This window comes from Cupressus sempervirens, chromosome 6 (genome assembly GCF_028749045.1).
Source record: "Cupressus sempervirens isolate cs-2001-9-10 chromosome 6, ASM2874904v1, whole genome shotgun sequence".
In the NCBI taxonomy this organism is placed as follows: Eukaryota; Viridiplantae; Streptophyta; class Pinopsida; order Cupressales; family Cupressaceae; genus Cupressus; species Cupressus sempervirens.
Genome location: NC_143123.1, coordinates 468082769 through 468097912, shown reverse-complemented (window position 1 = coordinate 468097912; position 15144 = coordinate 468082769). Strand labels below are relative to the sequence as shown.

At 35.9% G+C, this 15144-nt stretch overlaps 1 protein-coding gene across 5 annotated transcripts in view; it reads left to right on the top strand.

Annotated features, from left to right (window-relative positions):
- LOC149553079 (Protein phosphatase 2C family protein) overlaps positions 1-15144 on the top strand; it is a 268679-nt gene that overhangs the window by 98757 nt on the left and 154778 nt on the right. For all 5 annotated transcript variants that reach the window (XM_089788589.1, XM_089788591.1, XM_089788587.1 and 2 more), the window contains one exon: positions 2910-2954. In XM_089788589.1, coding sequence (XP_089644715.1) covers positions 2910-2954 — 45 coding nt within the window. The remainder of the gene's footprint in view (positions 1-2909; positions 2955-15144) is intronic.

The window sequence follows — 15144 nt, the reverse complement described above, 5'->3', positions numbered from 1 at the left end:
CAATAAAGAATAAGGTGATAAAGAACCTGAGTGTGACCATTGGTGGACTGGCTATCTAAATGGCTTCCCTTATTCAGCTCTTTATTGGACTTAGATTCCAAAAAACCTAGCTCTGAATGCTACTTTTGCACTCCCGTCTAACGTGAGTTGGTCATTTGGTTTGTGGATCCCTTGTTTCCCCTACGACATACTCCACTCACCCCCGATATGTGCAAGGTTGATGGATAACAGTTGGGTTGCTTAATGTCCCTCTGTTGTCTGTGATTATAAAATCGGACCCTCCAGTGTTTGGTAACGGATGGCGAAGACCTGGGCTTATCCCCCAACTGTATGGAGGTGACTCGTGCCTTACATTGTTTCCCAATCCCACGCTATAACCCGCAACAGTATATTGTCATCTTCCTTCACGATGACCCGACTGTCCTATAGTGCATATACTAGAACTAGAGTTTACCTTGGCCCTGTCCTCCTTCATATACTTCTCTTTTTCTACTATATCGTGATTCACTGATTCTATGTTTTTTTCCTTGTTATTGTAAACCAAAATTTCTAATGTTCTTCACTGCTAACCAAAGGAAAATGGACTAAGCCAAAATAATATACTGCACTTCCCATACCTGAACTTGTGTGCACACTTCGAAGAGACACTATGGCTATGTCCAGTCTCCCAAACTTCTTAAGGCGTTTCGTCCTTAAGAATGCTAGTCACATTTAAGCAACTGATTTCATATTCAATATGTTGATATATTTTTGTGGTTCCAATCCCAATGAAGCTCTTTGCTTTTATAACTTCGATATGAGGAGAAATACAAACAACTAGGCAATAAGGGATAAAAGCCATTTTCGTCTTTTAGTCACTTAAGTCACTTTTGTTATAAAATAACTTTAAGTCATAAAGTAACTTTATAAATCAACATTATAAAATAAAGTGACTTAACTATAGAAAGATCCACAACTTAAATATCTCCCCAACGAAACCAAAAGGAATCCAGTGACTGGTTGGCATCCTCAACATTAATGTCGTTACCATATTTGGATGGAAAGATAGACCAACAAGGCACCAGTAAGTCTACCATAGAGAAGGGGACATTACAGGAAAGGGGATGTCTAGACATCCCATGACGGTACCGGGGACGACTGGTCGTCCCCTTTTTTTCATGAGGCTTAAATTTGTTTTAAAAACAAAAAACATTATTTTGTTCGTACCAACTTGGTTGTCTAGTGGGCCCTACCCCTCCAAATGCCCTAAAAGGTAAAAACGACCACATTGTGGTTGTTTTGGCATTTGTTTGGTTAGTGTGTTGCAGCTTGCTGGGGTTTTCATTTTGCAAGAAGATGAGATTTGTTTGCTTCCAAGAGTATAGGCAGACTCTAGCTTTGTAGTGGGATGTTGAGGTTGGGGATGTGGCCCATATAGATGAGGATGAGACAACACTAGGATTGGTAGGTATTCCATTAGATGAAACTATGCTTCCAGTGGATCATGATAGTGAGGACTTTGATTTTGATGCCATGGTGGCAGAGGTAGAATAGGAGCAGTAGTTTGCTTCATTTTTCTATATTTTGTTTTCTATGTTGAACACTTGAACTTGAACATGATGATGGAACTTTATGGCAGCCCTCTAGCCTTTGGGCATATTTAGATTTTCAGATTTTTATGATATTGTTCATTGCTAAACTTATATTTAAATATTTTTGTTCACATATTGATATGCATATTGACAATTGAGTATTGAAATTGGTTATTATTTCTTTGGTGGCATTCAAATGGTGTACGTTAAGATTCTATAATGTTTAAATGATATGCTTTCTGCTTAGTTTCATATGAATGACATGTATATTTGCCAATTTCAGTGTATATTTTAAAATCTCTCTCTCTCTCTCTCTCTCTCTCTCTCTCTCTCTCTCTATCTATCTATCTATCTATCTATCTATCTATCTATATATATATATAGCTGTCCCCGTGCGTCCCCCCATCTCCCCAAAATCGTCAAAAAAATTCGCCATCCCGAAAACCTATCCTGCCGTCTCTTGCCGTCCTTGTCCTTGAAACTCAGGGTAACACAATTCATTTTCTCCTCCTAAACCCTTCTCTACCCAAGAAGCTCAATGTTGGAAAAATGTTATGTTTTTTTGTTTTGCTGGGCATGACTTAGTTACTGGCAACTGCCCGCCGGAACTTAAGCACTTCTTGCCGAGAAATGCCGATATAGCGCCGAGAAAATGGTGTGTTCGCACTTGGTCTGGATTACTTTTGTGTTTGCAAGAAGAAAGAAAGAAAGTAACTATAGTAATGACCCACATAGGGGAATAACAAAAGAAAAGAAATATGGAAAGAGTACTTGGTCACAAAATTAGCGAATGCAAATACGAGTTTCAGTTTTTTTGAGATCAAAATACCAGCATTAGTAGTTTTTGAACTGTGATTTATTGTTTTTCTTTCTGTTATGTCTTTTTAACCACTCGGGGAACAATTATTTTTTGTGTTCACCTTTTCTGTTTGAACCTAGTTTGTTCAATTTTGGTTAAAATATTCTTCTAGTAGAAATATGAAGGAAGCATTGTAGGCAGACATATTATCTGCAGTTTCAAACAAAGGATACATTGCTTAGTACACATCCCTGCCATTTCTTTTACAGTTAGAGTTCTTTTCTTTTCACATTTTTTACAGTACTGTTGAATGATTAAATAGAATAATATTTGAAGTTACAAGTTGTAATGCATTCTTGTTGAGTGACAAAAAGAGTAATGGAAAATAATGAGGGATTCAGTTTGTTTTGCAAACGAATTTCATTTACTTCAATTTTTTTTTTCTTGTTCTTTCTTCTTTTTCCCACATAAATATTTACTAAGATTCAATTTTTTTCTTTTATCTAAAGAGACCTTTTGATGCTTCGTGAACTTTGCAGGTTTCCGAAAAACTGACGAGGCCTTACTAAAGGAAAGTGCTGCAGGTAGGTGCATATATAATTACATGTTCTGAACTGGGTTTGATCTAACTTGTTTTAAATGAAATTGATTACATAGTGAAGGATGACCTTACCTTGGATTTCTTAGTTGTGATAACTTCAAGCTGATGCACTTTTCTTGATTGAGCTTTATTGATTAGATTCTTAGATGCTTGTTTTACTTTCCCAAGTTTTCTGCATGAGTAGACGACAGTTAGATCAGGTTTCAGATCTATATATGCCCATGAGCACTAACATTAAAGCGAATCTTTCAATTGTTGGGTAAATGAATACAATAGAGGTTGGTGGAATTCATTACTAATCATTTGCTATGCAAATTATGAGTAGTTTGAACCAAAGAAGTTAGTGAATTTTCTCTTCTTGCCCACTGTCCTAAATTTTCTTTCAGTTCATCCTACTATTTGCCAATTATCTTAGGGGTCAAAATTTTGTTTGCCACCTTGTAATTTACAGATCAGAAGGTCTGTATTTTTTAGACTGGAGCATTTGATAGTGTTTAAGGTATATTTGTAGGTTGTACTTGATCTTTCCAGATTTGTGAAGAAACCTATGTTACCTTAAGTTTCTGGGATGGGGAGAGGGCAATTGAACTGCAACTTGAAATCCGAGTTCAAATTTCAATTTCGTTCATTAATAGTCCTAGATATAACTCATTGACTCTAGAATCACTGTCAGTATGCATGAATAATGAATATCAAAATGCCCAATGACTGCAAGTTTTTCAACAAAATGAAAAGTATCATATCATATAACATTGCACCAATATATCATATAATGTCAAAAGTCTGAAAAGACTCGAAAGTTCAAAACTCAAAAGTAAAACAAAGATAGTATGCTGCTGCCCCTAATCTTCATCTAAATCAGCGCACCACTACTGTTACCCTCATCCTCAGCGCTAAAGGTTGCATAGTCCATCAGAATTCTAATAAATCCCTTCTGTGCCTCATCATTATCAACCTATGTGGCATCTTTGGGATAGTATTTCACCAGAAATCTGGATTATGTTGATACTCTATAGTTTGATGATCCCTAAGTTGCAGAGCACTATGCATAGCCACTAACTTCTCTGCTTGTTTAGAGGTAAGCATATTCCTCTTGATGGAGTGCACAGAGCTATATGTAGACTGATTCTGGAGTGCAGTAGAGGAACTAGCAACTTGTGGGAGGAGGCAAACGGCAAGAGTCCTCAGCTCTCGTGCATTTGACCCATTCCATTGCCACCATCAAATAGGATTATTTTGTGCCACAACTACTCTATAGTCTATACACCCTCGCCTTCGATGCATTGAAGTTTAGTCCATAGTGTTGATGTGAGTTTTGCTCCACTACAACATGAAGAATCAATTACCCAATATTTCGAGATGAAACAATAGCTACTCAGTACTCTCTTGATATAAGGTCGTTTCTCATGCTTAGCTCGCAAAGTAAGATCATGAAATGGCTTAAAGGTTACTTCTATTCTGGATACTCACTCAGTGAAATAATGTGATATGCTGGTTATCACAAAAGGACTTGTGCTATTCATTCAATGGATATATTTTGACTTTCCAACTATTCTACTCCAAGTCAAACTTAAGCTTAATAACTTGTAATACTTCTACTTCTAACTTTGAATGCAATGAATTATTGAATGAACTTGGACTCTACTAGATGTAGCTTAATCAATGACAACACACACTGAGTGCAAGCTACTAAGGAATAGACAAATGGTTTTCACATCAATATCTCCTCTTCAATTCCATCAGATGGATGCAAACTGTAAAGAGCCTAACTGATCTCTGTTGTGATTCTGAAATGTAAACTCGATTTTCCTTTGTTTTTATAAAGTTTTCCAATTTCTACAACTTTAGATTTGGATAACAAAATTGCTTTGGGAAAAATATTAGATTGAACAGAATTCTTATTAAAATATGCAATGATTTATATTATTGTTTGCACAATCCAAGAAAGTACAATATTAAATGAACCTGGTTTTAAAATATAACAACAGAGCTTGAGGATGGGGTCATGTCCAAAGACAAATGTTCATACGGGATTCAGCACTATGCCGCAGGCAGTCAGCAAGCTTCACAAAGTCACCACATGTGCTAATGACCCTTCAATTGTGACACAGATGGTTTGATTGCAGGCCTGACTCCTTCACAATAAGCACCCCCAATGGACCTCTAAAAACTGAATGGAGGCTCTGAGTTCCTTATGCAGCCACTAGAAAATTGCCGGTTGATTGTAATTGCCGTCCAACTCTTCTAAACAGTAAGTGCGGCTCAGAAAACTATGCTGGAAACAAGTATTGTTGCTGGACGCCACCTTCAGATGAAACTTGACCCTTCTCTATTTCCAAAACTCGTCCCTCCAGCTTGCAGACACCAGAATGAAAGTAATACGATTTCACTTCTCAATTTCAGTGTAGAACCATTAAACAGTCTCCAAGACACAGCAAACAACAGTAGGAGAATTTGCCAAATCGCTATACAACAGCAGCAATCCACAGAACCAATCTTCAGAATAATTCTCAGAACTTCAGAATACCCTCACTGGATATTCAAGAAATAAAATATGTAATCAAGATGATCTCGTATTCTCCAAAAGGCCATATTTATAGTACAAAATTGAGCCGCTTAGCTTCACGCTCACACCTTTGACTTAAAAGCAAGTTTTATAATACGAAGTCATAACACTTTATATTATAAAATAGAATGATAAATTAGTGTATCATAAATAATCATTAAACCACAATCCTCCAAATAAATATGACTTACGAGAGATCAAATAACAAAACTAGTCGATCACCTTGCCTAAACTACACGCCCCAAATAGTAACTGTCGAAGAGTGACTTACTACAAATAGTAACTTCACAAATAGCAATATCCCAACAAAGACCCCCAATCCAAACGTCAACTCACGAGGGTCATGATGATGAGCTGACAAAACCATACTCCAGAAACTTGCTAAATCGGGAACATTACATAAACTAAAGAATGAAAATCAATTGAAGTGAAGTACTAATCACTAGCTCATTACACAAGGCACTCCTACCACCAACAAGAGGCTAGTGGCCTAGTTTATGTTGAGTCGAGCAAGTAAGCATCCATAATTGCTTTCATCCAACTAAATTACTTGTAAAGAACATGAAATGAAATCCTATCCTAAGTGAGAGATGCAAAGATCTGTGCAATGCTTGAAAATGATCGTGCACATGCACCATGAGGACCAGCAATGAATAAAGAACAATTTTGGTAGCACTTTGGCAACAATTCTCCAACATCTATCCTTTACAAATGAGAGGAGCAGTCCTGTATATAGAGGGCTCAAATACAATGAATGGCCAGGATTAATTTGAAATCAAGAGCCAAGATTAATCCACATAAGTCCTAATCAGGGTTTCATAACCACTTGCTACGAATATTAAATGCCCACCCATTTACAATTAAGCTCCACCACGTGGGCCAATAGAAAAATTACACTAACTTCATGGGCTAATGAGAAAATTGAAATTGATAACAATTAGATAAAGTGCCATGACACGTTGACCAATGAGAAGAGAGTTTGTTGTAGACAACATCACTTTGTCACCCTGGGAAATGTGTTCCTTATCGTCATCCTCTTTCATAGTCAATGAATCTTGGTCTAATCTCATCAAATCATCTCCATATGACACTTGGCATGTTTTTAATGATCGAGGATATGACTTCCACCTCAACAAACTTATCCTACAAGGCAAACAACCACTTGTAAATAATCACAATTTTTTTTATTGATAATTGTAATAAGACTTAAATAATTATCACAATGTGGTATTTTTAATTTCCAATAAACACAATTTACTGGGGTTATGCAAATTTGAATGGAAATATTTAATTTATCACCATTTATGATTTATTTTCGATTGATTCAACTGCCCATATGTTAAAATCTATGCCATTTGGATAAATTTAATGCAACAACGGATGAATTAATTAATTGATATTTAAAGTCAAGCCGTATTTCACAAAATTGAGGTAACTTTTAATCCCATCTCAATTCGAAACCCATTTTCATTTATTTTTTTGAATTTTTGTCATTTTCTCTCTCATTTTATTTTAATAAACAGAGATTGGGACTTATCTTGATTTGAAATAAATTTCTATCCCAAATAATGCCATTAGAAATATTCATTCCAAAGCGCAATGCAAGGTCTAATAACATTATATATTTAATCTCCATGCTCATACACTATTTTCCACGATTGTTTTTCCTAGAATTTTGGGTCCAACATCATTTAAAGGCCACATGCATTTGCAACAAACTTCGAGGCTCAACTTTTCATTTCAAATTTCAAGGTTCATTATTCTAAGGTTGGGTTGCAATTCTGAGACATGAGATGAGACAACCTTCTACATCAGTCCATAGATGAGACAATAATTTTGATGTATGTAGAAAAAGGTGCAGCCTTAAGATGAGACATAAAGTTCATGGTAAGGAAGAGGAGGCTCAGCCCCAAGATGAGACAAAAAGAGGCAAGATAAAATGCTCAGCTTTAATCTGAGAGAATATTTACATGGGTGGCAATCATGTGTCAACTCATGATGGGACAAAATTTATATGGGTAGCAAATCATGTCTCATCTCAAGATGGGATAAAATTTACATCAGCAGAAAATTAAGTCCTTGCTCAAAGATGAGACACAAATTACATGGGTAGAAACTCATGTCCCAGCTCCAAAATTTTTATACTTAGCCAAATTTAACTCTTCCTAGCCCAACTTCCGTTTTGTTTTGTTTTATTTGACTCTTTTTGTCAATAAATCCTTAAGATTACAATTAATTCTCTCGCTAAAAATCATGGTTTGTCCACATGCATATGTATGTTGGGGAAAACCCTAAACAACACCAAAAAAGTTCCCAATTTTTCTATTTATTGGCCGCACGAGCTTGTAGTTTGTATTGAATCAGTTGCAAGATTAGAGGAGCCACGTACAGGTTTTCCATATAAGTAGAGTCCAGAGACTTCAGGGATTTGCCAAGTACAAACCAATTATTATTTTACATTGTAGTTTCTTAATCTTTCTTGTTAAAAAATTAGACACTAAATTGAATAAGGAACCGAATATTACAACAGATGAAATAGAAATAGGGGACATCAGAGGAAGTAAACTTTAGGAAGCTTTTTAAGTCTGATATGTTGATGCCCTTGAAAGACTGAAATTCAATGCAGTAGACAAAGAGGAGGTAACGGTGGTTTAGGGAGTGTGACATTGAAACGTCTGGAAAAATGTGGTTAAGTATAGAATATTTTATATTCTATCTTATGTCATGTGTATATACTTGTATTTTTAAGACTGTAACATGTAACATTCTGTCATAAACATAGGTTGTAACATTCTTTGACTTATTAGTTTACTATATTATGCATCATTTTTCATAACAAGGATAATCGATTAAATATTTGTTTCTGTTATAAACTTTACTTGATATTGTTGAATTATGATCATTGCAAATGTAATAGCATTGCCTGTTATTTCTATGTTTTCCAAATGCAGCGATCTCTCTTGCATTTACATTGAGGATGAGGCAAGGAGAGTCGTGTCCCTTCATGGGACATGTGATTAATACAATGACAATTAATTATGTAACTACATAAATATATATGTAAATATATACATATAATACCTTTGATTAATTATTATATTAATTTATCCTAATAGTATTTTAGATATATATTATCTCACATAATAATATATATATATATCTTCAAGAGTTTAGTCTCATAGGATTTATCCGACAAAAGCTACAAAAGATTAACACTCCCTCTTAGCCAGGGAGGATAAACACATGATATGATATTACCTCAATGTAATATCAAGAATGACATGTTTAAGAATATCCTTGATCATAAGATATTCACCATTAGATATCATCTTATGATATCAGGAGTAATGACCTTAGAATATCAAGTCACGTGATATTCACCAAATACTCAAAATGTCCATAAGGTATTTGTGATTTGCAAACATATACTCGATGATACTTACCATAGAAACATTATATTCATGGTTTGTTTAAGGATGTTAATCCACCATGACATATATTTATACAATACAACACATAGATATCTATCTCTTAGTTGATATTGATTTACAGGATATAATCAATCATGATCTACCTAGATATCAACCATATGATATCCATCATGATAAAAGGTTAGACTTGTAAAATCATCACCTTACTATAGTAACCACAAAGTCATGTGGTAACTCACATGACATCCACCATGCCTTAGCACAGAGGGTGGAACCAAGGGCTTTCACCTCAAAGTTATCCCTAAGAAGAATGCATTTCCATCATGCCTTAGTGCAGAGGGTGTATCCACCATACCTACTCATAGAGGGTGCAATGAGGGATTTCACCTCGAACTTCTCTCGCAGAGAAGAACTCATTAGCATATATTAATTTATTGATCTTTTCATCCAACATTGCTTATGATAAGCTTTCAGACTCCCTCTAAATTTGGTATCAATCTTCTAAGCTCTTTGACCAAAGTTACCTCTAATGAATTGTTAGACTCCCTCTGAATCTAATATCAATCTTCTTGTTCTTGCAAGAACATCCCTAGAGAGAAAAGGAAAAGACCAAGGCAAATAATTCTTATAGTATGTAAAGAAATAGTGAATAGATAAATGTAATGCTCAAGGATAGTGAATACTTATTTGCACATCAATATCCTTGATACAAGTCGTTTTAATGAGAGTCCATCAAACACTTATGCATATGGGCATCTCACTACATTTGAAGCAGAGTTGAAGATAAGTGATGTTACATATTCGGCAAGGGAAAGAAAAGGCTACAATGCTCAGTCTTTCTGTTGATGCCACTATATTAACACATGGTGGGGTCATATTCCATGTACCCCACGGTTTTTTCAGGCCTTCCCATGGTGGCAGTATCTCCTTAGATCTTCTCCACAGTGTGGTGTAACACTCCAAAAATAATTTTCACTACATAGTATTGGGTCAAAACAATAGGGTTTTCACCGTTTCTTGTATACTTTGTCTTATGTGTAGTGTTCATTTATTTCTGCTAACGTGGACGGTGCTCACTCAATACTTGCCACGGTGGCGATATGTTATAGGCTTTCCTTTTATCCTTTTATTCCTTAACAAAATGTAAGAGTATGCTAGCTAGTGTTTTGCGATCGCAGTCTTAATGGCTCGTTGAGTCTACTGGGCATTGGTTTGATCTTTTCTAGCCACTTTTCCACCCTTCTTTATTGTCCATGTTGTCAACATAATTTATTTTCCTTGGGCCTAGTTAATCTCAATACTTTCGCTTTGTCGTCTTCTTCTAATTGTTGAGTAATGTCCACAGTTGTCTTCCTGATATTAATACTGATTGTCTTGATAAACTTGCAAAGTATTAGAATCTGCCTTCTGTCTATTTTGATTCCAATTGGTACTCTGGATTCGTATATTTGTTTGTCTCAACCAATCGCTAGTAATGATCCCTACATATTGATCAATGCCTCCAAAAGATCATAGTGCTTCCATTTCCATAGGGTTGATCAACTTAGTTAAGATTCTTGTATGGTGATTATTCATCCCAGTTGAATCTTTGTATGCGACCATATTCCTGGGGTTTGCACCAATTCAAAGTAATCAGGTATGATTGGAGTAGTCTGGATAATATATCTTTATTCAATAAGTTCATTTTCGTGTCACATTTATGATCTTCCCTGAATATCTCCTTTCTTTTTTATCATTTCTTACAATTGCAACCTCGTTCTGATACCACGTGAGTTATGATCACTGCAAATGTAACCAAACGAGATCAAAGATCATGCAAAGTTTGAAGGGATGAGCACTGAACTCGGCCAAAATAATACTTGTAGGAGTAGTCGGCTGACAACGAATGAGGCATCAAAGAAGAAAAGTCTGACCCTCTCTACGAAAGCCCAGTCAGTGGCCAATAGGGAGGGCCTCCAGATGGTTAAGCCATAAAAGCAATAAAAGACAGTAGGTCTAACTAGGGAGTCTAAGATATACATATTAGACGCGATATCTTGGAAATGTTGTCTAAAGCATTGTCTCTCAAGTAAAGCAAGTGAACCCAGGCCTTTGCTGACCTGTGACATCATGGCTGGTCTCAGACTTAAACGTGGCCCACAAAACCTAATGCTCAAATAGGTGTAGCTAGAAGTCATCTCAATCTCGGTTCCTCTAAAGAAGAAATGCATATGAGAGGTTTTCAAGTAGTTGAAAATCATAACCCTAGTCTTGCTAAGGTTGACCATTGGTTGCCGAGAATCACAAAAGGACGCCAATCTGTCCAAAAGACTCTGTAACCCACTAGGGGAGGAAGACAAAGCACCATGTCATCAGCAAAGAGAAGGATGGAAATCAAGATAACAACCATTGTCGAGAAGCGAGAAACTCCTAAGATAGGTCTCAAACTCATCAATGTAATACCAAAACAACGTAGGAGAAAGCAGGCAGCCTTGGTTGACCCCAATAGAACTTTGAATAAAATTGGACAAGCCCAGAGGGCTCCTGAAACTACCAACAACCCTCTCATAGAGTCTCATGATGGCCATGAGCAGAACCTTTGGAAATGCCAATATTGCTGAGTCTTTTAAGTAACACCGAACTGGGGAGAAAATCGAAGGCTTTGTGAAAGTCTATAAAGAAACAATAGACTTTTGCCGAGTGGTGTCGAGCCTCCTCAATATTGACCCTAAGAGTGAGAATGGTGGTCAGTAGTTTGAAAAATCCGCTTTGAAGCCGGCCTAGCCTCTGGCCCTGCAACTTAATCTATCTAGTTGTCTTGTGAGAATAATGTACAAAACTGTGGCATAAAGTTTGGTAAAGGTATGCCTAATCAAATGGTCCTGTAGTTCCTCGAATTAGAGGCCGGCCTAGCCTTGTGGAGTGAGTGAATAATATGGTGAAACTAAGCCAATAGGAAACCGATACACACCACTTTGTTCAAGAGCTCAACAAGATACAAGCCAAAAATATAAAGCCCTAGCTTGAAGAGGTCCGCTTGGAACCCTTCCTCATTTGCAACCTTGCTACGACTCATGGCTCTAATGGTGACACAAGAAATTATCCTTGGAAAACCCTTCCACTTGAAGTGAAAAACCCAACCACAAGAGCAAAATATGTCTTTTATTGATATAAAAATGATTGAGTAAAAGGTTTTTCACTTCATTATTTGCAATATACCTAGCAATCACATAAATATATTGCATTAGACTCTTCATCTTTCACAAGAAAGTGTCTTTGAATCCCAAAAATAAGACGCTTCATATTTCCAAATATTCAATAGTTCATATTATCATGCTCATGCCTCTTCGCATGATGTATGACACGTGTCCTTAGTATTATCTTAATTATCACAAAATGTCTATTTCAGCTGAAGATGACCATATTGGTCATAACAAACATAATTCTATTTCATAAAATCAGGGATAAAGATCTCTGCCAGAAGTACAATCTTCAACAAATATAGCTATTTGAGAATTGCAAGTAGATTACAATAGAAGCAAAGGAAAAATACTTTTATTAGGGTTTTGTAGATAGAAAGAGATAAAAAGGATTATTTAATAGGAAAAAAAGAGGAAGAAATATTAATAGAATAAGTTCTTTCTTAATCTATTTTTTTTGTTCCACAAATTCAGAAAAGAAAAAGAAAAATAGAAAAAATGTTACAAATAGAAATGTCTTCAAATTTGATGCTAAAATTTATTGTGGATTAGAAGATGTACAAAATGACAAACAATAAAAATAAAATAAAAGGTTCAAAAACACACTCCCTTCTTTTTTGATGCTTGAAATGGACTATGGACTAGAGTAACGTGAATCCCAGCGATTTCTAGCGATTCATGCAATTTCGCGATCTGATTTAAGGCTTGCGATTCATGGTGAGTCAGTGAATCAGCTTGCCGATTTTTGTGCCAAAAATTGCTTGAATTGGTGATTTTTGACATAAATCACCAAAAATCGGCAAAATCGGCCCCAAAAATTGTCAAATTGGTTAAAAATTGCCAAAAATCACCAATTTTAAAACCTTGAATTTCAAGGCTTTTTTCACCTTCCCGATTCATAGTCGATTCATAGGTTATTCATAGGTGATTCACGATTCGAGTAGGCCTTGCCGATTCCGATTTTTGGTTCTTTGCGATGAACTGCTCTAAACTGATCATGAGCTATTCCAAATGCATTTGAGCATCGTGGGCAGCTACAAGCCTATACATACTCAATTTAATTAATGTACAATACCAAATACTTTTGCTTTTCTAATTTTTTTCTTCAATGTTTTATTTCTTTCCTTGATAGTATGTTTTTCTTTGTGTAGGGTTACAAAAGAGATGATATTCGCTTGGATGTGTTAAAGTAGATAAGATTTATTGTTGATTCAGAATGTAGCTATTTCAAGTTTATTCTCTGTAGAATAATGCTCTTACTAACTTATAATTCTTTGCAGGTTGCTGCCAGGTTAATGAGTTAATGATATTTCACAAGAATGTAGAAACTTCTAATATTGATAATACTTAAATTATATCTGAATTTGAATCACAAAAATTCTGAGTATAAGGAGGAGAGATCGATCTCCAAATGACTTGCACTTATGTTTTCTGTACTTGTCTTTTATCTATCCCATTTGAATTATATAAATAAAACTTAAGAGACATGTCGATGGATAGACATGTCTCCATGTATGTAGAGACATGTCTCTCCACCGACATGTTTAATCCAAATGCACCGTTTCACAATCAGTGACTTACACAAACTAATGAGCACTCTTACTGATTGTATAATAACCCCCAGCCGGTTATAGGCTTGTGTTAACTCCTATTTTCCTAACTATTCAATTGTTTGACATTTCGTCAAACATATTTTAGCGAATGCTGACATTACTGTGATAAAGCCTATGACAGTCCTCACTGTAATAGTGATAAGTAATCTCATTTATTGTTCTTTACTTGTTCATTGTGAAAATTTTGGCATTTAAACATGAAATGAAGATACTGAAATGAAATTGAAAATTCCGGTCACATCACAACTAAATTCAAACTGGATGTTATTTATTAATTCCCAACTTCAATAGAAACTGCTGAAAGAGCAACTAATCTGAAAATTTATTAATTTCATTTAAAATTTACATAACCAAATGAACCTGGATTGTTATTGAGCAGTCCATAATCACTGCAAGCTTGGTTATGCCTGATCAGTTCTGAATTTCTTTCCAGTTGCCAATAATGGTTCCTAATGCCCAGGCCAATCAAATATGGTAGGATGCCTGTACAAATTGCCTCTTCCAGCCACAAGGGGAATGCCTGAATCCAATGCTCAGTCACAGCCGCCAGCAGCTCCCAGAATGAAAGAGTGTTTGAAACTAACACTTTCAGGCCTTCAGAACATCAAACACAGGCCCTCTAATTCTGATCACAGCCCTTCAGTTCTTTGTAAACATGTAACTTTGACTCTTTCCAATCAAAGCCCAGGTCTGCAACAAGGCAAGCACTTGATTGAAGTTACACAGGTCCCCAAAATACAATAGTCAAAGCACCCTAACAGGAGATCAATGACTGCCTAGCTCATAGGCCCGATGGTACTATCTTAGATGCCCAAAATTCTGCGTCGATGAGCATAGAGTTCGTAGTTCTAATTGATAAATATAGACGCCCCACTCAATCAAAACACTTAGTATTCAATGTCCATGATTAGCCAAGTACGAGTGATCAGCTCCAACAATTGTGCCCTCTAATTTCAGATTGCAAATAATCCTATCCACTTTATGTCAGCAGTGTTAATGGAAGTTGACACCAACAAATTATCTCCTCAAGCCATAGTAAGCACAGTATGAGGAAACCAATTTCAGACTTTGAGACCAAACCCTTATACCTCAGCAAGGGAATTGAATTTTCAAATCAGAAAACCCTCTCAAGACAACAACAAAAGAAAATTAGACAATTGCATGCTTTTTCCTTCACAATGGGCTCATATTTATAACACATAATGACACATAGCTTCTTCATCACACCTTTTACTTAAGAAACTTCTTCACCACAACACCATTTTATAACATTAAATATTATAAAGTGTCATTATAATAAGGAAGCCTTAATCATTATAAATATGAACCTGTGCAATAAATAGCCCCATCGAATGCAAGTGAGGACCAACTACCATGGCCACTA